The 26,694-nt window shown below is 37.7% G+C and overlaps 2 protein-coding genes across 3 annotated transcripts in view; both read left to right on the forward strand.

Annotated features, from left to right (window-relative positions):
• LOC131927451 (papilin-like) overlaps window positions 1-26,551 on the forward strand; it is a gene marked incomplete at its 5' end in the record, with an annotated part of 49,454 nt that extends 22,903 nt beyond the window's left edge. The window contains 2 exons of the mRNA XM_059283138.1: window positions 23,462-24,439; window positions 26,541-26,551. Of these exons, the coding sequence (XP_059139121.1) occupies window positions 23,462-24,439; window positions 26,541-26,551 (989 nt within the window). The remainder of the gene's footprint in view (window positions 1-23,461; window positions 24,440-26,540) is intronic.
• The window catches only part of LOC131927452 (allatostatin-A receptor-like), a 224,993-nt gene that overhangs the window by 16,768 nt on the left and 181,531 nt on the right, over window positions 1-26,694 (forward strand). The gene's annotated exons all lie outside the window — the stretch shown is intronic.

Consider the following 26,694-nt stretch of genomic DNA (forward strand, 5'->3'; position numbering starts at 1 on the left):
ACACTATAGATCGGGCTCAAGCAACTGTAAATACATGTTTTTTTTCTGATAACTACAGCATAGGTTCCAGAATTTAAATACGTATGCAAATATTAGGAATTGGCTCGCCTTAAAATGTCTTAAAACACGTTTTATCATCAGGTTTTGTTTGTAAATTGAATCTAAAATGTACGCAGATCGCTTTAAATCACAGCGAACCTGCACGACATTGGAGATGGAATGTTAATTCCGATTTGACTTTGGCATCAAGGACTTGACAGGATTTTGTTGTGTAGATTAACTAAGGGCAGAAGATGACCTGGGCAGAGGGCATGACATTGTGAAGAAGGCAGCAGCGATGCCCCAAAGACTTCCCGCGGGATTATGAGAGTAGAATAAGATAGTAGGCAAAGTGCTGACCACACTATCCCCTGATTTGCCGAGGTCGTTAAAACAGATTAGCTCTACTTCATCTGCCTCATGTGTCTTGGGTACGAACATACAATACAATTATATTGATATAATATAGTAGAATTATCAGACGTGTTTAAAATAGCCTTTAGATTATATCTAGCTTAAATAAAAGTAGAAAAAAAATTCAGGCTAGACATTGTGGACTTAATACGCCACATCCAGTTGTACACACAAGCAGTACAATGGATGAGCCGGAATGTACAGTTCAACTGTAAGCTGTGTACATGTGTACATGTATAACAAAGAATCCCACTCGCCTCTATTTGCCCACACCGCATTGACAATTTTTTTCCCCTTTTCATCTTTTGTTCGATCACAAAACAATCGATAGTGTTTCACTCACCGCCACCCATAAACTGGTGACGTTTAGCCCACACAATGGCGCGGTTCGTCCTTGCCCTTCCTCCACATGGCTAACGAGTTGCTAATGTCTTATTCAGCTTGACTATCAGATAGTCTTCTGTAATCGATACCGCCCAATTAGAGACTGGTAAGTATCGCTAGACTATGTAGGTAGATACATTTTTATGGGATGGGTTGGGGTATGATGTGGGAAGGAATATTTAAGTCTTCAGCTATTTACACGCAATTTTTAGCATGGGCGACTTATTTGATTGGGGATTTTCTTTAAAATATTAAACACTCTTTAAAATCAATAACTTTGAATAACAATTAGCGGGTTAATATTTAAAAGTATCAATACACTTTTAAGATTAAAGACGAACATGCTATACCCTAGCCTAATTGTAACCACGGGGCCGTGTGGCCTAGTGATAGAACGTAAGTCTTGTAGCTAGGAAGACACAAATTTGGTACCCTTGTTCGAGTTCATTGGATGCCCCTACCCACCCCCTACCTCCTCACTCCTGGACTGGCCCGACCCCCCCCCCCCCCCCCACGCGTCTAACCAGATGGGGTTGGTAGAAAACAAAGCCTGACAACATGGGTGAAAAAAATTGTTTCTACATCCTTTTCTGATGTGCCCGGCTTAAGAGCATTCATTGAGCTTGTTATGCCAGGTTACAAGAATGCCAACAATGAGTATATTCTACACGTGTGTGTTAAGGTTTTACTAGAGGTGGGTGCTGACTGTAATAAAAAGCTAATGCTAACTAAAAATGTTTAGTGCATGCGTTGTGTAAGAGATGGGACGGCATGGCCTAAGCGGTAGAGCGCTAGGCTTCTAACCCGAGGGTCCCGTGTTCGAATCCGGTTTACCCCCGGCTTAAGAGCGTTCATTGAGTTTGTTATCCCAGGTTGTAAGAATGCCAACAATGAGTACATCCTACACGTGTGTCTTTAGGTTTTACTTCAGGTGGGCGCAGACTTAATTAAAAGTTAATACTTACTAAAATTGATTAGTGAACGAATTGTATATGAGAAGTGTAGCCCACTAAAATATGCCTACTAAACACGTGAAGTAGAGAGTAAGAAAGAAGACTTTTGCTACTAAATCTTTAAACCAGACAGGTCTGTATAGCTCCCCTAGTGATTTGATTCATTGAGCGTGTTTACGGTTGACCGAGCGAGAGTTTCACGGTTGACTTATTCTTGGTAGCTTAATATAAGGGTACCCTTTCAGAACTTACGGCCCCAATATAGACAGCAGTTTTCTGGTTTCTGTGACCTTAGGAGACTGTTGTGTGGTCAGCAATATGTACAGTAATCTTTTTACGTGTTTTGTATTGATATTGACTTCTACTGTTTCTAAGCTGTCGTTTCCTTTAATTGCCAGAAACTTCACATTAAACTCACGTTTTATGTCATTTTAAAAATAACGCTAACTAACTTTAATTAAAGCCACTTGCACAGACAACCATCTAACACCTAATAAAGTTACAAACTAAAGTTATTCACATCAACTAGTAATTCACCGAGGCTTGAAGCCGTCGGTCACTGACCCACTAAATACCCCCCCCCCCTCAGACCCCAGTCAGGTGGAACGATGCACAGTGGGAGGTGGAAGTAATAGCGGGTGGAAATTAACAGGTCAAGGCCACTGGTCACGTGAGTGGTAGAAATTCTCCATTCAACATCCGGGTATTCGGTCTCAATAACCGGCCAGAGCCATGTTAGAGAGAAAATAAACACAAATGGACCCGGAAACCAATGTTGTTGGAACAAAACCCAGAGGAAATGTGTTGCAGTTGCAACGCGGTCACCCAGACAAGGATAATCCAAACCACGGTGGATGTCTCAATGTTTGTAAACAGACAAGGGTAATCCAATCCACGGTGGATGTCTCAATGTTTGTAAACAGACAAAGATAATCCAATCCACGGTGGATGTCTCAATGTTTGTAAACATACTTGGATAATCCAATCCACGGTGGATGTATCAATGTTTGTAAACAGACAAGGATAATCCAATCCACGGTGGATGTCTCAGTGTTTGTAAACAGACAAAGATAATCCAATCCACGGTGGATGTCTCAATGTTTGTAAACATACTTGGATAATCCAATCCACGGTGGATGTATCAATGTTTGTAAACAGACAAGGATAATCCAATCCACGGTGGATGTATCAATGTTTGTAAACAGACAAGGATAATCCAATCCACGGTGGATGTCTCAATGTTTGTAAACAGACAAGGGTAATCCAATCCACGGTGGATGTCTCAATGTTTGTAAACAGACAAGGATAATCCAATCCACGGTGGATGTCTCAATGTTTGTAAACAGACAAGGATAATCCAATCCACGGTGGATGTCTCAATGTTTGTAAACAGACAAGGATAATCCAATCCACGGTGGATGTCTCAATGTTTGTAAACAGACAAGGGTAATCCAATCCACGGTGGATGTTTCAATGTTTGTAAACAGACAAGGATAATCCAATCCACGTTGGATGTCTCAATGTTTGTAAACAGACAAGGGTAATCCAATCCACGGTGGATGTCTCAATGTTTGTAAACAGACAAGGATAATCCAATCCACGGTGGATGTCTCAATGTTTGTAAACAGACAAGGATAATCCAATCCACGGTGGATGTCTCAATGTTTGTAAACAGACAAGGGTAATCCAATCCACTGTGGATGTCTCAATGTTTGTAAACAGACAAGGATAATCCAATCCACGGTGGATGTCTCAATGTTTGTAAACAGACAAGGATAATCCAATCCACGGTGGATGTCTCAATGTTTGTAAACAGACAAGGGTAATCCAATCCACGGTGGATGTCTCAATGTTTGTAAACAGACAAGGATAATCCAATCCACGGTGGATGTCTCAATGTTTGTAAACAGACTCGGCCTTACTTTCCGAGACGACGCCAAATCAAGTTATGTTTCCGTCAACTTTAGTCACGGAGACGGAAAACAAAACTGATAAAAAATATCCATCCATCTGATTTAAGATTTTAAAATTTTTGTGTCTTCCAGTACAAAAAGGTCAAAAAAAAAACTCCCCCCCCCCCCCCTCCGTAAACTTGGCACCGCGTTATATCGATATGGTATCGCGCTCAGTCTCTGATGCATGAAGTATCGCTTTTTGAAGGCTAGCGAGCAAGCTAATTGAGTTTAAACTTCATTAATTATAAACACTGCAAGTCGCTTAGAAAGAAATTTCTCAACCTGGGCTACAAGAGAAAATGATTGTGCCAACAATTACTTTCACATTTTGCATTTCACGGATTTCTCGACTGACAGTATCGATGTGTAGGCAACCGACGAGGTATCGATATATTTTAACCGCAGGGTGAAAGTAATTTTGGAAGGGTCGTGAATTAATGGGTGAAGCTGTGGTTTGAGTGATACGTCAACTTGAATTTTGAGTTGTTGAGTGTATTTGAATTATGAGTGATTGGGCAGTTTGGAGTTGATTTATTTTAAAAAAATGGATGTTGATGAATTGTAATGTATATCATACATCTGAATTGAGATGTGCTTAGAATAGACACGTTGACTGTGTATATTTATGAAGTGACTGGCTAAGTTGAAAGTGAGTAGTGACAGGTGATGATGTATGTTATTAGAGTGGCTAAAGAAAGAGTGGGAATTGAGTTTGTAGTGATGAAGAATGTGAATAGAGTGGCTATAGAAAGAGTGGGAATTGAGTTTGTAGTGATGAAGAATGTGAATATAGTGGCTATAGAAAGAGTGGGAATTGAGTTTGTAGCGATGATGAATGTGAATAGAGAGAATCGCAAGCATGAATGTGACCATTCAGGATACATGTGATTTGAGTGACCAACCGTGAATAATGTGATTTGGGTGAACATCCAGGACACGTGTGAATAGAATCACTAGCTAGGAAGTGTGTGAATTGAGCGGCTAGCCAGTTGTTAACCTGGCTAAATGTAAATAGAGTGAAGACCCATGCAGAAGGTCAATAGACGCACTAGCCAGTATGAACGTCAATAGAGGCACTAGCTAGTATGGACGTCAATAGAGGCACTAGCTAGTATGAACGTCAATAGAGGCACTAGCTAGTATGAACGTCAATAGAGGCACTAGCTAGTATGAACGCCAATAAAGGCACTAGCTAGTATGGACGTCAATAGAGGCACTATCTAGTAATAATGTGAATAGAGGCACTAGCTAGTATGGACGTCAATAGAGGCACTAGCTAGTATGAACGTCAATAGAGGCACTAGCAACTAATATTGTGAATAGAGTCACTAGCTACTATGAATGTGATTAGAGTCACTAGTATGAATGTGAATAGAGTAATATGCCAACTTGTCGTTATAACTAAACGACGGTGCTACACGCATACCAATACGTTTTAGGTTCAATATGCAATAAAACCCGATCGATTAACTCATTTCTACCTCTAGTGAAAATTCTCAATCTTTATTTTTTTTTTAAAAGCAGAAACGGCAATCTATAACCATTATAATAACTCTCGCATTTTCTCCCCCGCTCGGGGAGGAGTTATCGAACATTTCTATTCCACATGATGGAATCACATGTGACATTCAGAGGTCAAAGGGCGTGTGTTTAGCTTGTGGTTCGGCCTGCAAATATGGCGGTCAGCTTAACCAGACGGCGGATGTGACGTCGTTCTCTTATTCCTGCTAGTCCAGTCCGTCTAGCTGGGTTGGATAGAGATTCCTCCGCTAAAATTAGACACATATTTTTTACATTTTTTTTCGGGAGCTTTTGAATTCATCAACTGAAAATTAATTTTTTTATAATGCTTCATATCGTATAATAATCTATATATTTAAAAAAAAAATCTTTTTGTTCGTTTTTGAAAGTTCAGTTGGAGAAAATGAGTGGCTCCCTTCTGCTGGTATTTACAGTTAGTGTTTCTGCAACTGTTCGGTACGTCTGGTACACGAACTTGATAGAATGCGCCGAGAGAATGGCGAGGGTAAGATGGGGGGGGGGGGGGGAGGAGAGTAGGGGAGGGGAGGAGGGGGGAGCCAAACGTACAACTGGCAAGTTGCCGTACTCACCCGTACACAAGAGTTTTGTTGTAGTGTTGTGTATCACGTGACTATAGACACCACGTGATCGTAAACAACTTGAATGTAATGATCACGTGATTATAATAATAATGCACATCCCACGTGATGATAGTGATGACGTGACTGTACAGATTACGCGACAGTCCTCATCACGTGATTGTGCATACCACATGACTACGTGGCCCACGTACATATAACCCCCCCCCCCCCTCCAACATAAGACCTGTGATAAAAAAATTCCCAGTAAACAAATACTTCCCCAACAGACTTCAGCCTTGAGGGCTGAAACAAAAATCGACAAAACTCTATTGACAATTAAAGATTAAAGCCACAAAACACACAGTACAAACTTCACCGTTGAGTGACGCACATTTTTTTCTCTCTCCAAGTCTCCAGTTTTACTGCCGTCGTTTATGTCGAAAGCGTCGCGGAGAAAATGTCTCTCTTTATGATCGTTTAACAAGCCGGCGAAATTGATAGCCTTATTCAAAACAGTAAAGTACGATGCAGCGATTTTATTTCACGATCGTTTTCATCTCTTAGAAACATTGATGGTTTCAACGCGAATCAGGGAGGGAGGGGGGCGGGACAAAAGAACAGCCGATATTCCAGGAAGTAGATCAATGGATAACAGAGACAGTGTTGATATCTTGCGCATCAGAAAAAATATATCAACTGCGCAGAAAGTTGTCGATGACGTCATCAACGCGTGCTGGTGGAGGGGGGGGGGGGGTTCTGAATTTCATTCATGCCCTGAGATGAAATTATCACCGATTCCGATCATCCGGACAAACTAATGTCGGACGAAATTCGCTGAGTTGGCAGGGAGAGGCAAGAAAATATTTGATGATTTCAGCAATCAAATCAAGCCGTTAATCAGGATCTGCGCATTGTGGGGATGGATATCGCTGCCCGGCCAACTGGATAATGATACATTTGCTTTTAAAAAACGGATGGAGTTATCGAACTTGCACTACGTTGCCAAATTAATTCACGTGTGCATATATATATATATATATATATATATATATATATATATATATATATATATATATATATATATATATATATATATATATATATATATCCTTTAATGCTGATCTATTATTCATGGCCACCACACGAACAGAAATCTAGAACGAACAAGCGAACAAGCAAACAAACAAACCATAAACAACCACTCAACACTACCATCACAGAGCCACAGCCACATCTCGCCACACATAAAACTAAACACTAAACCAAACATGAAACCACATTTCAAACTAAAGCCATCCAATAGGAGAAAGGCGACCACCACAAAACCCACACACAACATCCGGCAAACAACGAAGTAATTCCCGGTTTCCCCATCACTAAAAGTCTTTTAAAGCTGGATTAAATCACCATTCGATGCAGGGAGGATAACTCTTTATTTTGTCTTGTTTTCTGGTCACTGGCAAAGTAGTCAGGGGAAGCAACCATCAGATATTAAAAAAAAAACGTTTACTTGTTCACTTTTACCACTAGGTTTAGATATTAGTTAAACTAGTAAAGAAATAAATATACATTTATATACATTTTTGAAAATTAGATAATAGCATACGTTTAAAAATAATTTTTCTATTATTTTCAAGTAAATTACTATATATATACTTTAATAAATAACTAAACTATCATTTTCTTAAGATATTTCTAAATTTATTTTATGATTGTTACTCCTTTTGAGTTCGAACTATAACCTCCAAAAAAAAATAAAATAAAAAAATAAAAATTGCAAAGTGTAACATATTGGGATTTGTGAGGTCAGGGGAACTCACTCTTCTTGTATTAGTTATATTTATAATGTTGTTATTGAGTGATGTCCCTTGTATTTATCTATCATTCTTCCTCTTCCGTTTACGAATAAAGATGGCTACATGTTGATGGCTTCTATCTCCGTTGTGTATTCCTAATCTACCTCAACTGGCGACGAAGGATAAATAATCCACTAGAAAGAGCACCTACTTACGCAAAAAAGAGGTTTGCTAGAGCATATTGTATTTCTAGGATAATGGCGCTGTATGGCCAAATAAAAGAATTTGATTCGAATGATGAAATCATTCATGATTACCTAGATAGGTTAAGCTTTTACCTTGAAGCAAACAACGTGACGATAGAAGCCAAAAAGAGAGCTGTTTTGTTAACAGTCATAGGGCCTCAACAATTTAGGCTACTAAAGGACTTATGCGCACCAGCTAGTCTAACTACCAAGAGCTTTAACGAGCTGAGTAAATTGCTAACAGACCACCATGCGCCTACCCCATCAAAGTTTCTATGTCGAGCTAGATTTGACAGTAGGACTCGTCAACCAAACGAGTCAATATCAGAATATGTTGCTGCTTTACGTCATCTAAGTAGATTTTGTGAATTCGGCGATACGCTGTCTGACAGACTATGTGAAAAGTTTGTGACAGGTGTAAACAGCCCTGATATTCAAAGAAAGTTGCTGCTCGAGTCAGATCTAACATTGGAAAAAGCAATACAACTCGCAACTTCATTCCAGCAGTCATCAGATGCGGCAAAATCTCTAACGCCTTCAGAGATCCATGCAGTAAACAGCAGGTTAGTCAATAAACATCAACCCAATCAGAGCATTCCAACTTATGCTAAACAGCCTGCACGTTCAAAGCCTAGATCTAAATCTAGTAATAATTATCAAAAATGTCATCGATGCAAAGGTCCCCATGCATCTCATCGGTGCAAGTTCAAGTCTGCAACTTGTTATAAGTGCAGTAGGCAAGGTCACATTGCTAAGGCCTGCTTTGCAAAGTCTTCGTCTGTTGCTAAATCTAGCCAGTCAAGACAGTACCGCAACCAAAAGCAGCACTATGTTAACTCTCACCAAGACTACCTAACTCAACCAATGAACCACTCTACCTGTGAAAATGCTCAAACTGATTTGCAGCCGGAGTTCAACCTGTTCCCTGTGAAATCAGAAAGTCATGCTCCCATCAATGTACTAGTTAATATCAACGGTAAGAGCATCAGCTTCCAACTTGACACTGGAGCATCTCTAACAGTCATAACAAAGAAAGATTTTGACGCTGTCACAGGAGGATCAGTGCCTCTACAGCCATGTCACAAGTGTCTAACAACATACACTGGTGACAATGTTCCGGTAATAGGAGAGTGTATGGTTCATGTAAGTTATAATGGTCAAAGTGTTAAACTTCCTCTTCTTGTGGTTGAAGGAAATGGACCACCATTACTAGGTAGGAACTGGTTAGTTGATCTTAAGTTAAATTGGGAGAGTATATGTTCATTGAAGAATGTAGGAGAATCTAGTCTTACTTCAATAGATAAAGTTATATCTGAAAATAAAAGTGTTTTTGGCAATTCAGGTTTACTAAATGATAGAACAGTGAAGATAAGCATTAAAGACACAAATCCAAGATACTGCACAGCTAGAGTTCCACCTTATGCAATGAGGAATAAAATTGAAAATGAGCTAAGTAGATTGGAATCTAATGGCATCATAAAGAAGGTAGACTATTCCGATTGGGCAACGCCCATTGTGCCAGTGTTAAAGAAGGATGGTTCTATAAGAATTTGTGGAGACTATAAAACTACACTGAATAAGCAAGTAGAGCTAAATAGGTACCCTATACCTAACATTGAGGAAATTTCTTTGACTTTGGCAGGAGGAGACAAATTCACTGAATTAGACTTTAGTCATGCTTACACTCAACTAGAACTGCATCCAGATTCAAAAGTCTATACGACAATAAACACACATAAAGGACTCTACCAATATGAAAGACTATGTTTTGGCATATCATCTAGCCCTGGAATTTTCCAAGCTGTCATGGACAGTTTTTTTAAGGATATTCCAAATGTTTGTGTGTACTTTGACAATGTGTACATAACTGGTAAGAATGACACTGAACATCTTAAAACACTTGATAAAGTCTTGAAAATTGTTGGTGAAAAAGGTTTAAAGATAAACAAAGATAAATGTCAATTCATGCTGACAGAAATTAGTTTTCTTGGTTATATATTGAGCAAACAAGGCATCAGACCTCAACCTGAGAAAACAAAAGCCATTAAAGAAGCAACCAAAGCCTTAGCTATGTACCAGAAGATGTATTTGTTCTCTTCACTATCATGGATAACTCCAATATAAATGTGAATGATATTAAAAGAGAAACACAAAAAGATGAGTGCTTAATAAAAGTATATGAGTACTGTAAGAATGGTTGGCCTGAAGAGTCTGTGAATGATGACTTAAGGCCATATTAAATAAGAAATAAAAACCTTTGTGAAGATAATATAAAAGATGGAGAAGATGCAGTCCATTATCAGTCAGAGTTGCCTAAACAAAGTATTTGTAACTTAATAAATGATTATGGTGATATGGCAATTTCAAATGCTTTAAATAAGAAGGAATGTGATCATCAAACAACTTTGCTAACATCATTAGCACTTACAGAAACTAAAAGAAACTAAAAGGGTAACATCAAAAGTAAATACCAAACAGAAGAAGCTAAATGTGACAATGAAAGATTAAACAGGTTATTAGCCAAATACCGCACAACTCCTCATATAACAACAGATGTTGCATCATGTGAATTGCTATGTGGTAGGAAAATTAAAACTCATCTTGACCTACTACATCCAACTGTTCAAAGGTCTGTTTCCCAACATCAACATACACAAAAAGTAAATCATGACAAATCATCCATTGAAAGAGAATTTGGTGTTAATGACAATGTGTGTCTGAGAAATTATGGGAGAAAGGAAAAATGGATACCAGGTCAAATTGTTCAATGTACAGGACCTGTGTCTTATAAAGTAAAAACAAATGATGGACTTATTGTCCGTAGACATGCAGACCAGTTAAAAATAACTTGTGCAGATAATAAGTGTGAATCTATCAATCCCACCAAATCTGATCAGTTCACACCAACTCAGTTTGTTCCACAACCAAGTTCTGTTGATATGAGTGAACCAAGTAGTCTGGAGTCAGAAAATGTAAATTCTGGAGTTAATGATTTAAATCCTAGACCTCCTGAGATAGAGAATCCAAATGGTCAGAATCTTGAGTCACCAAATCAAAAGCCACTGAGAAGGTCAAACAGGACAATCAAAGTCCCAAATAAGTTAGACCTATGATTTTAAAGGTCAAAAGGACTTTGACATCATTGTTTTGTATTTTAATTATGTTGTAACATATGGTGCATTGTTTGTAAGGATGTAATCTACCATAATGTTCATGTTACAATATATTTGGTGATTTTAGGATACTGTAAATTGTTCTATTGAGAGATGTGTTGTGTTTACTAAGGGTAAAGGGATGTAACATATTGGGATTTGTGAGGTCAGGGGAACTCACTCTTCTTGTATTAGTTATATTTATAATGTTGTTATTGAGTGATGTCCCTTGTATTTATTTATCATTCTTCCTCTTCCGTTTACGAATAAAGATGGCTACATGTTGATGGCTTCTATCTCCGTTGTGTATTCCTAATCTACCTCACAAAGCACAAAATGTGATGAATATGTATAATAACTATGGTTCTGACTATTCTACCATGAATATATGACACCACCGACAATGGCTTACAATAAAATTGTTGATGTTGATTGTATTTGTTAAAAATAAAAGTATTTTAAAAACATTTAAAAAAAAAAAAAATATTAACCTAAAAAAAAAAAAAAAAAAAAAAATATATATATATATATATATATATATATATATATATATATATATATATATATATATATATATATATATATATATATATATATATATATATATGTATATATATATATATATTAATAAGAAAGTTTTCAAAAATATCCTTTCGTTCGGTCACAAAATTTAAAAAAAAAATTACATTATACATAATACACTACAGTACTATATAGCAATATATAGAGCGCGACAACTAAATACCCCCTACACGTCCGCAATTTTTTTTTGAAATCTCGTTTCAATCTCGTTAATAAATATTTTTTCTATTTTGTTTTGAATTATTAAAATTACTTGTGTTGCATTATTTATTTGCTGAATATATGATTTATCTCGATTTAAAATTGTTATGGATAACATAAGGAAATTGCGCTTAAATTGTCACTAGACTTTTTATTAACTTGTTTCCTCTCTAGAAAAGTTTTCTCTAAACTCCTCACACAAGTACAAAAGTAAACTTAAGTCAAAGTTTATAAAAAAAAACTTCCATCATTTGCAAAATGTAAACTTTACCTATACTCCATGTACAGATGTAAACTATACCTCCTGTACAAGCTTGACTAAAGTAGACTATATCCCTAGTACATAACTAAACTATACCCTAGTACAAAAGTTAGCTGCAACACCATCACATTTCTAGAGTAAGCTCCACTACTTTGGTAGTACATAAAATATACATCCAGTGCAAAAGTAGACAACAAACCTCGTACATAAGTAAACTATACCCCCTTAGTACATAAGTAAACTATACCTCCTTAGTACATAAGTAAACTATACCCTCTTAATACATAAGTAAACTGTATCCCTAGTAAACTATACCCTTAGTACATAAGTAAACCAGTGGCGTAGCGAGGTCGGGTGTCACCCGGTGCGGCACTTAATGGTGTCACCCCCCCCCCCCCAGAGGCGTTGCGACCCTTACCGGGGACAAACTTTCATGTTTTCGATTTGCAACCCCCCCCCCCCCCCTCAAACTTTCGATTTGCACCCCCCCCCTCAAACTTTCGATTTGCACCCCCCCCCCCTCAAACTTTCGATGTGCACCCCCCCCCCTCAAACTTTTGATTTGCACCCCCCCCCCCCCTCAAGTTTTTCTCTATATATTTTGCTATTTTTTGCCTTGGTGTCACCCCCTAAATGGTGTCACCCGGTGCGGTCCGCACCCCCCCCCCTCGCTACGCCCCTGAAGTAAACTATACCCTTAGTACATCAGTAAACTATACCCTTCGTACATAAGTAAACTATATCCATAGTACATAAGTAAACTATACCCATAATACATAGGTCACCGTACCCCTCCCATTACAAAAGCAAACTGTACCCCTAGTACTAAAGTAAACTATGCCCATAGTACTTAAGTCACCCTATCCATCCCATTAGAAAAGTAAACTGTACCCACTGTACCCCTCCCATTACTAAAAGTAAACTGTACCCATGGTAAAAAAGTCACTGTACTCCTCCCATTACAAAAGCAAACTGTACCCATGGTAAAAAAGTCACTGTACTCCTCCCATTACAAAAGTAAACTTTACCCATGGTAAAAAAGTCACTGTACCCCTCCCATTACAAAAGTAAACTGTAGCCTTAATACATAAGTCACCGTGCCCCTCCCATTACAAAAGTAAACTGTACCCACTGTACCCCTCCCATTACAAAAGTAAACTGTACCCACTGTACCCCTCAAGTTACAAAAGTAAACTGTAGCCATTCTTCAAGCCGACTGAGAGAAGCCTTGTATTGATCTGAAGACACTACATCTTTCAATATCTGCACCATTAGCGTCACATAAATGTCCGACCCCCTCTTTGTCCTCACCATCCCACCCACGGGCCTTCAACAGAGAGGCTAGTTTACTGCTGCTCAACGGTAATACTTTCTCTAAGGTAAAGTTAGTCGCGATCTATGGCTTTAGTGGAGGTTCGTGACTGGGGCTCACCCAGCGATGAATTTTATGGAGCCATGAATTTGGTTAGGAAAAGAATTCATCCGTAATACAAAACAATATTTTTTCAGGAAAAGTGAATTCCGCTTAAAAAGTACATAAAAGGGAAGTCACTCACAAACTATGGGAAGTCAACGGTCATCAAAGAATCGTCGGTTAAAATTTGAATGCTACGAGCGTGAAATGTAAATAGTCTTGTTTAATCGCATTGGAAGTCATTACAAGTTCGGACGGTTGGGAAACGATGTGATGTATATCAAAATGTTTTTTCCAACAAAACCTTGAGTGCTCTAATAGAGTACAGATAGTTGACGGCAAGCGATATATATATATATATAAATATATATATATATATATATATATATATATATATATATATATATATATATATATATGGGTGTGTGTGTGTTGTGTTTGTGTGTGAATGACTATTAGTTGAATAAATTGATAACTAATTGGCGTTATCAATCGTATCGTTAGACATCCATCCTCGAATCCATCCACCCATCCGTCAATCCATCCGGATGAAATATATCCTTTCTTCCATCCGTCCGTCCGTCGGCCATTATTTCACCCGTCTATTCCTTACCTCACCTCATACGTTCTACCACCCGCTTATATTTATATTTCCCACTGTAATATTTCTTAGCCTAGTGTACATTTCTATCGTCAATATCCCTAACAAAACCAAACCAGGAACAACGCTTAACGTCATGTATATGCCACAATTTAGTGTGTAAAAATCTCTTTCCTATTCATAAATAATTAAATGCATGGAACGATATTACCATTTGTATGTGGATACAAATATTCTCTGGCGAAGACAGCTTAACATTACTGTTTACGGTGTATTTATTTTCATAATGGAACAGACAAAGCCCTTTGAAATGTTTGAAAATTTAATACGATAACAGTAAAAAACAAAGCGAGAGTAAGCTCCCTTACACTTTGATCGCATGTTTTTATACAGTAAGGCTTAGGATGGCATGCCCAGTGAAATGGGGAGATAAAAAGTGTAGATAAGTTTAAAGACAAAACAAAATGTTCTTCGTAACAAAACGCGGATGCAAGAATATCTCTTACAATATGCTGCTATATGATATAAAAATTTCAAAGTTTGAAGGTTTTTAAGAAATCAGAAGTAAAGTACCACTACCGTATACCGGAAATCGCTCAAACTGTGATAGAAACCTAATACCTATATATAAAATTTCTTCAACCAAACGGAAACAGTATTATGCTATCGTCTTTACACAGAGAGAGACAGCCAGACAGACTCATGGGATGGTATAAAATGTAAAAATGTGTGAACATTTCAGATTTTGACTTTTCGCACGATTAGAATACTTCCGATAGACAAAAAAGTAAAAAGCAGATAGTCGATTAGATTACATTGTAAAATGTACTTTGTACCGTGGAGATTGTGCAAAACACAATTATAAAATTGAAGTTGTACTTGTTATATATACATTAAGAACCCCCAGTGTGTAGAGGTACGTGATTTACTGTTAACGTTTCACTGACTTGGTTTTTGTTAACTAAAATTGTAAGTTGAGTTTGGTAAAAATACTTTGTATTGAGTCTATTCATGAATGAACACTTAGTGGAATCTATTCATGAATGGGCACTATGTTGTATATATTCATGAATGGGCACTATTTAAAATATAAAAATGTAGGGGTCCCTTTGGTGAAACTATTCATGAATGAGCACTTTGGTGAATCTATCCATGAATGGGTCCTATGTTCAATCAGGAATCTGTTAAAGTTCTATACCACAAAACACACTCTAATGCTAAATTAACAGTTGGTATAATTTTCTAACATTTCTGTTTATATACGACTTCACAGTTATCCAGTACAGTAACTTGCTGTTAGTACACCCCCCCCCCCCCCTCAACAAAAACCTTGTCTCAGGTTTGTTTAATTGTCTGGGGATTTTTTTTTTTAAATTCGCGGTCTTTGTCATGGTCATCATCTACATCCTTATGTTGGGCATGTCATTTTTCTTTGTTCTATTTTTTGTATGTGATTTGGTTACGATGCTTTTAAAAGTTTCTTAAATTATTGTGACAACTCATTTTAAATATTTGTCTCAATGTAGTATAACTTATCCAAGTGCAAAGCCCTAAGTTTTCAAATGCTTAATCTGTTTTGCTCTTGACTTGATTTTTATCTTAAGCTCTACTGCTTGATTTGATGCTTATCTTAAGCTCTGCTGCTTGATTTGATGCTTATCTTAAGCTCCTCTGCTTGATTTGATGGTTATCTTAAGCTCTACTGCTTGATTTGATGGTTATCTTAAGCTCCTCTGCTTGATTTGATGGTTGTCTTAAGCTCTTCTGCTTGTTCGATGGTTATTTTAAGCTCTACTGAATGATTTGGTCAGTAACGTGATCATTTAACTTAGCTGTGGTGCCCGCCCAGACACAAAAGCTAATTGGTTCCAAGTGCCGTATTTAAACTACAAAAAGACCCTGCAAAAACGCCTCCGCCTTTATTAGCCTGTGTCTTGCATTATTCAATGTTGTTGCCTTCACTTTGAAGTTTACTAGGTCAAGGTCACTGTTGTCCAGTGAAGAACAAAAGCTGGTTTTGCACGAGCGCATTAAAATTGCATAGACCCAGACTCGCCCCACCCCCCCCCCCCTCCTCCTGATCCCTCCAAAAAAATCCATCTCCTGGTCCTAAATGGCAAAACGGTTGTAAAAAATGTGAAATAGATGAGGGTCAACCTGACTTGATATAATTAGCCTACTCTGGATTTATTGTTTACACTTAGCTGTGAGGAAGATAAAGTAGGGGTGGGTAGAGGTAGCGGTGGGGGGGGGGGGAGGGGTGAGCACCAACGAGGTAATGGCGTGCGTGCCGTCACCAATGGATAAAGCTATGTTGTCAAATGCAGGGAATGTGAGTGGGGAGTTGTGCGGCTTCTGGCTGAGTGCTGCACTTAGTGGGGGTGGATGGTGTGGGGGGGGGAGGTAGTGGGGGTGTAGTTGTTGATAAATAGGAACATATTTAAACAGATGGTACAATGGTTTAGATAAAATATACAAACACTGCAGTTCCTGGCTTATCAAAGCGTCTGCGTGCGTGTTAGGTATGTCTTGGTCTACTTCAGAATAAGAAAGTATTGTGTTTTTACTCCAAAAGTACTTAATAAGTAAGTACATTTCCTTTTTCAAACCTGATTCAATGACGTTTTTCTAACTAGAATCCGCGCTCGAACTCAAAACTTTCGGGTTAGCAGTCTAGTGCTTGAAAACTTATCCACTTTTATCAAAATTCAGCCACTATGTACTAGCATTTTGAAGTTTATAAATAGAATCTCAATAATGTCACAAAGGTTTATTTTCTGACGAAGACATTTTGCCGAATCGTCATGGTCTTCTTTTACGATGCCGTAAAACTCCGTTTTAGTAAAAGAGCTACGTTTTTTTCCCCAACGCGAAACATGCAATAGCCCGTCTTTAACTGTGGTTGCTTATACGAAACTATCAATATCCTTAGCTCACAAGCGCACGTAATGAGCGTCATGAAATAAAACCTAGAAGAAAACTATAAACACGCGCATAAAATTTCGCATTAGAGATCTATTTCCAAGTCCGCTAACTCGAGGTTCGTGCACGCAAAAACAAAATGTCTGAACTATTATGTCCAGGCTAGAGGCGAAGCTGCAAACTTTTCGCGAGTTAATTAATTTTATATTTGTTTTTCTTCGTGTTGATTTAAAAAAAGAAATGTGAAACAGCGCTAAGCGCGTTGCTAATTATATGCTGCAATCATCGCTAGGTGTGAAGCGGAAGATATCAACATTTTTATCAACATCGTTATAAACACTCCACACTGTTATGTTTTCAACATGTAAGCATCGTGTTTTAAAGTGGTTAAAATGTGTATGCCATTCTGTTGAATGTGTGAGTCACATTAGAATCATCCATAGATGAGAAATTATGAGTATTGGGACAAATTAGCTCATTATGACAAGTTAGCTCATTAGAGCCATATGGCGCACAAGTAAGTCGTGTTTTTTTTTTTTTACAAGCTTTTATTTAACTCACTTCCTCTGTCGTCAGTCTTGACGGAAACGCAGGAGTGAAAATTCGGAAACTTCTACTTGACCGATACGATTCACATTTGGCACGTGGGTCAAGACATGAAGACAATGCAATCTGAAACTAAATTTGACTTAATTGGATGCCTAATTGATTTTTAATGAATTAATTAAAATTTGGACCGAATTAGTAGGCATGTCTGTCCAACCACACCACACGCGTCATCACCTTCAATAGCTGCGCCATCACGTAATGGCTGCGTTCAAAAACCATTGCGCGCCTACTGAACGTGATATTCAGTAGGCGCGCAATGGTTTTTAGTCATGTAACTCTATTGTAAATAAAACATGTAAAGTACTGAAAAAAAAATTCATAAAAAACGTTTTAATAACAAGCTTTTATGTAATGATGCACTAAAAAGTAGAAAATAAATTATAGACTACTATTTAAATAACTATAAAGAAAAGCGTGGGTGTCTTCCTTAACATTAGTAAAGGTATCCAATAGATACTAAAGTGACCCACGCTTTTCTTTATAGTTATTTAAATAGTAGTCTATAATTTATTTTCTACTTTTTAGTGCATCATTACATAAAAGCTTGTTATTAAAACGTTTTTTATGAATTTTTTTTTTTTAACTTTTTTATATTTTTAAGTAAATTGCGCAAATAGTTTAGTTTTAGATATGATTTATTTAAAAATCGGCACACTTATTCGAATTTAAACGAAATAAAATGAAAGCGTCAATGTTCAGAATAAAATCCTCTCCACTTTCCCCCATGAGTAGAAAATAAAAATAAACAGCCTGCATGCTAATTAATAATATCGTATGTGTTAGATATTCAATATAATAGCTGTTTAGTAAATAAAAAGTTGATTAACAAATTATATATAAAGATAAAAAACTTTAATACAGAAAGTTAAAAAGAAAAACACCGAATATATCAAGAAAGAAGAATCAATAAAACATTGATAAATATACGAGCCGTAGAGGGTGGATTGCTCACATCATAAGGAATAAAAATAAACGAGGTAAAAACTGGGAATAAATATATAAAAAAGGAATGTCGGGCTTACAAACAATAGATAAGTTGTTTTGATTGAGGATTATTCGGTATTCCCCCCTACCACCCCCCCCATCCTCCAGCACCCTCTAATGACGTTGTCAGGTAAGACAAAAATGTTTTGTTAGATCGTGTGTTTTTTTTTCCTATCCTTCATCCGTGCATTGCGTGTGCATTACGTGTGCGTCTACCCGATTAGCACTGGGAGGGTGAGTGCATGTGTTAGACATCGAGGGGGGGGGGATTAAGGTTAGGAGGGATCAGGGAACACGTGTGGATCAAGCTGAGTAAAGAGGGGTGGGGAGGGGAGGGATAATCGTTGAAGGTCATTGCATTTCAGATCCTATTGATTTTATTGTCACTGAGTCATTTGTATACGTTTGTTTTTCTAGAGGACGGTCTCTACTTAATGTTTTATCGGATGCTGTTCTTTTACTAGTACAAGCCTGTCGTAGCTTCAAACTTTTATTTTCGCTGGTTAATTATAATAGAACATCGCCTAACTAAACAAACAAATTGTATGCAAATGTTGAAGGGCTATATTTATACAAGCTACAGTATACGTTTATCTACGGCTGTTCTTCTTCTAATAGTCGCCTAGATGTTTTATGCCATTCACAGGTCAGTATAAAAGAAGTTGATCTAAAAACTGTAGTAAACATTAATTTTATCTAATGATCCTTTCTGTTTTTAGATCTACCAATAATTGAAGATTTTAAAATTAAAAAGCGATGGTTGTTTTCCTACCTTGATAATTACAAAATTAAAGTCTAGAGTTGACTCAGCTAAAATGGGTACACAACTCAAGTCGGGGATAATAAAGTATGGTGGTGCTTAGGTTAATGCTAATCACAGAAATCTTTTATATGCCAAGTTCAGAGAAATAGATGCACTCTAATTCAACTTCCCGTCAGGTAAGAAAAGGTACTTCCCTAATCGTTGGCCAAATCTGAAGAAACAAACATAAAAATGTTTTAAAATTAAATAAATTAATGAAGTTATAAGGTAGATAACCCAACCTGCCCCTTATTTACATTACCGTAAACCACTGTAAATAAAATATCCGGGTTGAAACGAGTGGGAATCAAAGAGAAAGGTAAGTCCATCACACACAGGGTCATGTTTTTATTGACGATCAGTTTTCAACTCCACTTATGTGTTTAACCCCTGACCTGCATGCGGTCTTAACCCCTGACCTGCGTGTGATCTTAACCTCTGCCGGTTGGATCCAACCGATGCTAGCGATGCAGGTAACACAATTACCTGAGCAGCCTCGTGAATCGAATCGTGATGATACCGGGGCCACCCACCGCTTTTCAGATCTGGATGGGAATGAGGGGGGGGGGAGGGGGGGGATAAATTATTTTTCAACAAACAGTTTAGCGTGAAATTATTTTTTGGAGATCTGGTCACGTGACCGTATACCTACCTGCTCGACGCGGACAGGTGCAACGTGCATCAAACTAAACACCTGTGTTTGTGTTCAATCAGGCTGTGGGAGTGCAATACAGGCGTTAAAGCGATACACTGGAAACACTGCGGCAGCCTGATTGTAGGGAAATCTTAACGGACGAATGGACACCTGACTGTGACTTAATTAGCCGCCTCCGTTTACTACAATTGTCACACCTCTTGCCTTTTTGGTTGTTTCCAGTAATCTGTCACTTACTTCTTAAACTCGCCTGTTTCTTAAACTCCTCCCTTTTTCACATCAGCTCTTCCAAGCAATCTGTCTCTTAAAAACCTTCCTCTATTTCTTGAACTCCTCCCAATTTTACATGTCTTCCGCCTTAAGCTCCTCCCAGTATTCTGCCACTTCTTAAACCTCCCTCTGTTTCTTAAGCTCCTCCGATTTTCACATCTCTTACGTCTTAAGCTCTTCCTAGCATTCTGCCACTTGTTAAACCTCCCTCTGTTTCTTAAACTCATCCCATTTTTACACCTCTTGAGCAATAAGCTCCTCCCAGTATTCTACCACTTCTTAAACCTCCCTCTGTTTCTTAAACTCCTCCCATTTTCACATCTCTTCCGTCTTAAGCTCTTTCAGTATTCTGCCACTTTTAAACCTTCCTATATTTCTTAAACTTCTCCTATTGTCACATCTCCGTCTTCCAGATAGCCACCAATCCGGCGTTAGTTTGTGTATTTAAACCTCAACAAACTGTATTTACAACGTTAAAATAGATGTATGTGCGCTGTGTTCACTTGTAAAGCAAAAAAATTCCTGCGCGCATGTCGCCTAGAGCAAGACTTGAATGACAGCAGAACAACGTTTCGAGCTGATCTTCACTAACTGTGTACAGCCACCACTTCACAACCGTGGGAGGATTGAATGCTGGCGGCTCAAGAAAATAAACCCAGGATAATTCGAATTTGTTCGGAACTATTTATTTTGGAATTCGTTTGTTTCTATTTTGGGGACGGGGGGTGGGTGGAGGGAAGTTGGGGGTTCAACGAAGTACTCGGTGAACTAGATGTCACGTGATATGATTTCAGTATAGTGTTGAAGGTGAAGGTTACTGTCAGCCAGGGATTGAGTTCGATTGGAGAAATGTTTTGTCTAATATCTTATCCTGTCATTAACTAGATAATGGTTTTTGTCTGTCCTATTCCAGCTGTCATTGATTGCGTTATTAGCATAATGGTGATTGATCTTAAACTTTTGCTGTGAATTTATATAGCTCTATCTATCTCTCTCTCTCTCTCTCTCTCTCTGTATATATATATATATATATATATATATATATATATATATATATATATATATATATATATACGTATATATATACGCGTTCACTTACATATATTTAGGCCTATACAGTTACATACATTATCATTCTAAAGAACTCAATCTAAAAATGTTGAAAAACAAACAAACCTATTTATAATCCTTGAACCCTTAACAAATACGAATGTTCAATGTTTACATACATGTAACATTAAGTATATAAAACGTTACCTAAATTATACCCTAGTCGATACCTACTTCTGTTTTCCTTATAATGAACCACTTTGCGTCTGAACAATGCCTTCAGCGATTTCAAGTCCGATAACACTAGGATTAAAATTGCTCTTAAAGTTATGTCAATATAATATCTTTGATTACAATCTGGCTAAACACATAAGTTTAAATAAACAACTTCCGTACGTTCTTCTATTGTTTGTATCGTGTGCATGTATGACGTCTGATACAGTGTTTGATGTACGATATAAGACAGGAACAGCTAAAGCATTGTTTTATTCATCACATTGATTTGCTTATACAATCAATCCATTTATATATGTAATTAAGTTCCTTGTTTTATGTTAGCCGTGTATGATATCCTGTCTTTGTTGCTCGACTAAGTGAGTGGATAGATTCCCGTGGATAAACTTTATGACAATTTTTTTCCCTCTCTTTTATAAACTTTCTAGATATGGTCTTTTACCCCCATCTCTCGTTTAGTTTATTTTCATTGGCTGATTCTGATCAGGTGACAGGAAGTATGTCTGCTGCAGCCTAGCATCCCCTTATGACTGATCACCTAAATAAAACATCCTAAATTAGATTACCATTTTTTCCCCCTATCTTACATCACACAGACAGCAAAATGAGCGCTTGTTTAAAAAAAATAATCTTCAACACTCGTACGTTTTCCCCCTACCTCAACACACGTCGGCTTTTATCGTCGACTTCAAACACTAATTGCCAGAAACATCACCCCCCTTCAAACCCATCAACAGCGGGTCACGATTTCTTTGACGTTCGGTCTCACGTCTTCAGATCTTTTTGCAGACGACACCTCCTACCTATTGTAAACGTAAACAAAGCGGAGCTAATTGGAGAAAAAAAAATCTCGCACAAGCTTTTCTTAATTCGTTGTTTAATGCTGGCATGTTTTTGTAGTACTCTCAAATGTCAAGAGATATCTTGAACTTGTCATTGTTGAATTACCAAATGTCAAGAATACTTAACTTGCGATAAATCACTTGAACAAAGATTTGTAATAGGTCAGCTATTTTTGTTGTGGAAAATAAATGTACTCATTATAAGGAAAAAGAAAATACATTGACTGCAGATTACACAATAGATTCTTTTAAAAATAAAAACTTTATTCACAATTCATGTAATTAAATTAATATATGTCGAAGTTTAATTGTTGATTCATTTTTCTGATTATTTTATATGCCTTATGTCCTGTTTATAATTACTCCAGATAAAAACATGTTACGGAATCAAATTTTTAAGAAATATTTGAAAATCAAACCAAAGTTAAAGTTATGCATATGTTTTTTTAAAAGCAAAACAAGCTCTCGTTCATCAGAAAGTGTTCTTAAAAAGTAGAAACGGGTATTGGTCAATTTGACGTTGATAGCCATTCAAAATGGGCGAGAAGACGCCCGCGAGTGGACGTGAAGTGACGAGACTTTCCGAGACGACAGAACGAGATCTGAGCCAGCCATCCTGCGGCCAGTCAATGACTAGAGCAAGGAGCCATCGGTCTCGACGGCTCAGAGATTCCGCGAGAATGAGGCTGTACACAAATGTAAATTTCTTACACCGCCTTTCACGCAGTCGCCGATGTCGAAGAAATTAATCTTAAAAAAATTTGCGAGAATAATTTCAAGTTGAGCAGCGTCTGAACAGTCGGGGGTTTATTTCATCTCCATTCCACAGCACTGTGAAGAGCTCTCCTGGGCGAGTTTTATTTGATAAAAGTTATTTCCCTTAGGTCCACTTATAGTGCATAGTCGCTCGGAAGGGTTGTCCTTCTGTTGGCACCAGCAGAATTTCCGCCCGGATGGTACTAGAGTGAACAGATGGGACCGATGGTAGAACAGATGGGACCGATGGTAGAACAGATGGGACCGATGGTAGAACAGATGGGACCGATGGTAGAACAGATGGGACCGATGGTAGAACAGATGGGACCGATGGTAGAACAGATGGGACCGATGGTACAACAGATGGGACCGATGGTAGAACAGATGGGACCGATGGTAGAACAGATGGGACCGATGGTAGAACAGATGGGACCGATGGTACAACAGATGGGACCGATGGTAGAACAGATGGGACCGATGGTACAACAGATGGGACCGATGGTAGAACAGATGGGACCGATGGTACAACAGATGGGACCGATGGTAGAACAGATGGGACCGATGGTACAACAGATGGGACCGATGGTACAACAGATGGGACCGATGGTACAACAGATGGGACCGATGGTACAACAGATGGGACCGATGGTACAACAGATGGGACCGATGGTACAATAGATGGGACCGATGGTACAACAGATTGGACCGATGGTACAACAGATGGGACCGATGGTACAACAGATGGGACCGATGGTACAACAGATGGGACCGATGGTACAACAGATGGGACCGATGGTACAACAGATGGGACCGATGGTACAACAGATGGGACCGATGGTACAACAGATGGGACCGATGGTACAACAGATGGGACCGATGGTACAACAGATGGGACCGATGGTACAACAGATGGGACCGATGGTACAACAGATGGGACCGATGGTAGAACAGATGGGACCGATGGTAGAACAGATGGGACCGATGGTAGAACAGATGGGACCGATGGTAGAACAGATGGGACCGATGGTAGAACAGATGGGACCGATGGTAGAACAGATGGGACCGATGGTAGAACAGATGGGACCGATGGTAGAACAGATGGGACCGATGGTAGAACAGATGGGACCGATGGTAGAACAGATGGGACCGATGGTAGAACAGATGGGACCGATGGTACAACAGATGGGACCGATGGTACAACAGATGGGACCGATGGTACAATAGATGGGACCGATGGTAGAACAGATGGGACCGATGGTAGAACAGATGGGACCGATGGTAGAACAGATGGGTGGGGCTGGGAGGGGGGCGGGACGGGATGTTTTTATCAGCTTTTGCCAGATGCTTCTGTTTGTGTGCATATGTGTTGTGGTGTGTACAAATCTATACGTGGTCTGGACACATATGTATAGTGGCGTGTACATGTATGTAGTGATGTGTACAAAGATATGTACACACCATACATGTAGACAACACATCTGAAAGTGGTGTACATATATGTAGTGGCGTTTACAAGTATGTAGTGGCGTGTATAAATATATACGTGTATATGTAGTGCTGTGTACATATATGTAGTGGTTTTTACATATATGTTGTGGTCTGTACATATATGTAGTGTTGTTTACATATATATAGTGGTGTGTACATAAATGTTTTGTATGTACATATATGTAGCAGTGTGTACATATATGCACGTGTACATATCTGTACGTAGTGTGTACAAACATATACTTGGAGTGTACTTATATGTAGTGGAGTGTACATATATGCATGTATGTGGGGTGTATATGTACGTGTTGTGTACAAATATATACATGGTGTGTACGAAATATGTACAAACCACTACATACATGCAGGCTAAACATCTGAACGTGGTGTGTACATAATGTAATGGTGTGTACATATCTGTACGAGGTGTATACACATGTGTACTTGATGTGAACATTATCACTCGTGTTGTGTAAACACATCCACGTACTGTGAACATATATGTACGTGGGTTTAACATAATGTATGTATCGTAAGTATCGCAAGTATACGTACACCAAGATTTAAATGCGAATCCATGCGAGGTGTGACCGCGCTATTCCCAAACAATATGTGAATATTTCCCGGTAAACCAGACACATACATTCGTTACCTCAAATAACAACATACACTATTACTATTAAGATGACATACCAGTTCATAATTTAAGTTACATAACGAATCGTTTTTGATTTTATTCAATTTAATTCCTTAAAATATTTTATGTACAAAATAGAAATCCAACCCCAACATTAATAGCCCAATCATGAAAATCAAAAGGACATACATTTATAATAGACTTCGGTAAAATGTTCAATATATTCTATAGTTGGGTTTAGATGCCTTAGTCAACTGAAACTGAGTGATATTTAAATATATTTTTTTTTAGAAAACCCGTTTATAGTTTCCTGTTTTACCTTGATGCATTCAAGATTAAAAGCCGTTCAATTATTTACTCTAGCTAGGATGTAAATAAAATGTTTTAATTTAAACCGAATCTATTATGTCAGACGTATTCTTTTAAAAAAACGCATTTAAAAGAAATATAAAGGAGCATTTTTATGCCGTTTCAGATAAAGTTTCAACTTTTATATTTTTATAAGTTTAAGTATATATATATATATACATATATATATATATATATATATATATATATATATATATATATATATATATATATATATATATATATATATATATATATATATATGTGTGTGTGTGTATATATATATATATATATATATATATATATCAGGCCTTAAATACTTTTCTTATTGTTTATATTAATAGCTTCTTAAAGATGGATAAACTAATTGTTAATACAATTACAATTTCTCTATAAAAATGTGATCAGACAAATGTAAAGATGTAAGAAAAAAATTCAATTATTCTCAAGTGTGATATTCCGAGGACGATTATATCAATAGCTCTCAACTGATGCTTGAGTCCCTACGAACTTTCGAACCATTTTGAGTAATTAGTCTTATATGTGTTATTTTTGTTTCTATGCCCAACCGCTGTTACTTAGCCTGAGTTAGGTGTCCATTAGAGCTAGGTGGACTCACTGTGATCTATTCACTTGGACCCGGATTCGAACTTGAGACTTACGGGTTAGCAGTCTAGCTCTCTAACATGGCATCAGCTAAAATAAGTGTTTACATTTTACATGTGCTCAATTAGATAAAAATATGCAAATGGTCGATCCTCAAACTATGTAATGGAATACTCACTTTCGTAATTTAAATATTCACAAAAAAGATTGTAATGTTCTTTCTGTTATTCTAAATAGTTTTAGAATAATGCTAAAACTATATTAAAAAAAAAACAAAATAAAAACCTCGCTCAAAAAAGCACAACAGAAAAACAAGACAGTTAGTTATGATGAAAAAAAAAAACAACTCCATGCAACTTTAAACTCCACTGCTACGGTTTAACATGACAAA

This window comes from Physella acuta, unplaced genomic scaffold (assembly GCF_028476545.2).
Source record: "Physella acuta isolate Inbredline_101_S28 unplaced genomic scaffold, ASM2847654v3 ptg001402l, whole genome shotgun sequence".
Classification (NCBI taxonomy): domain Eukaryota; kingdom Metazoa; phylum Mollusca; class Gastropoda; family Physidae; genus Physella; species Physella acuta.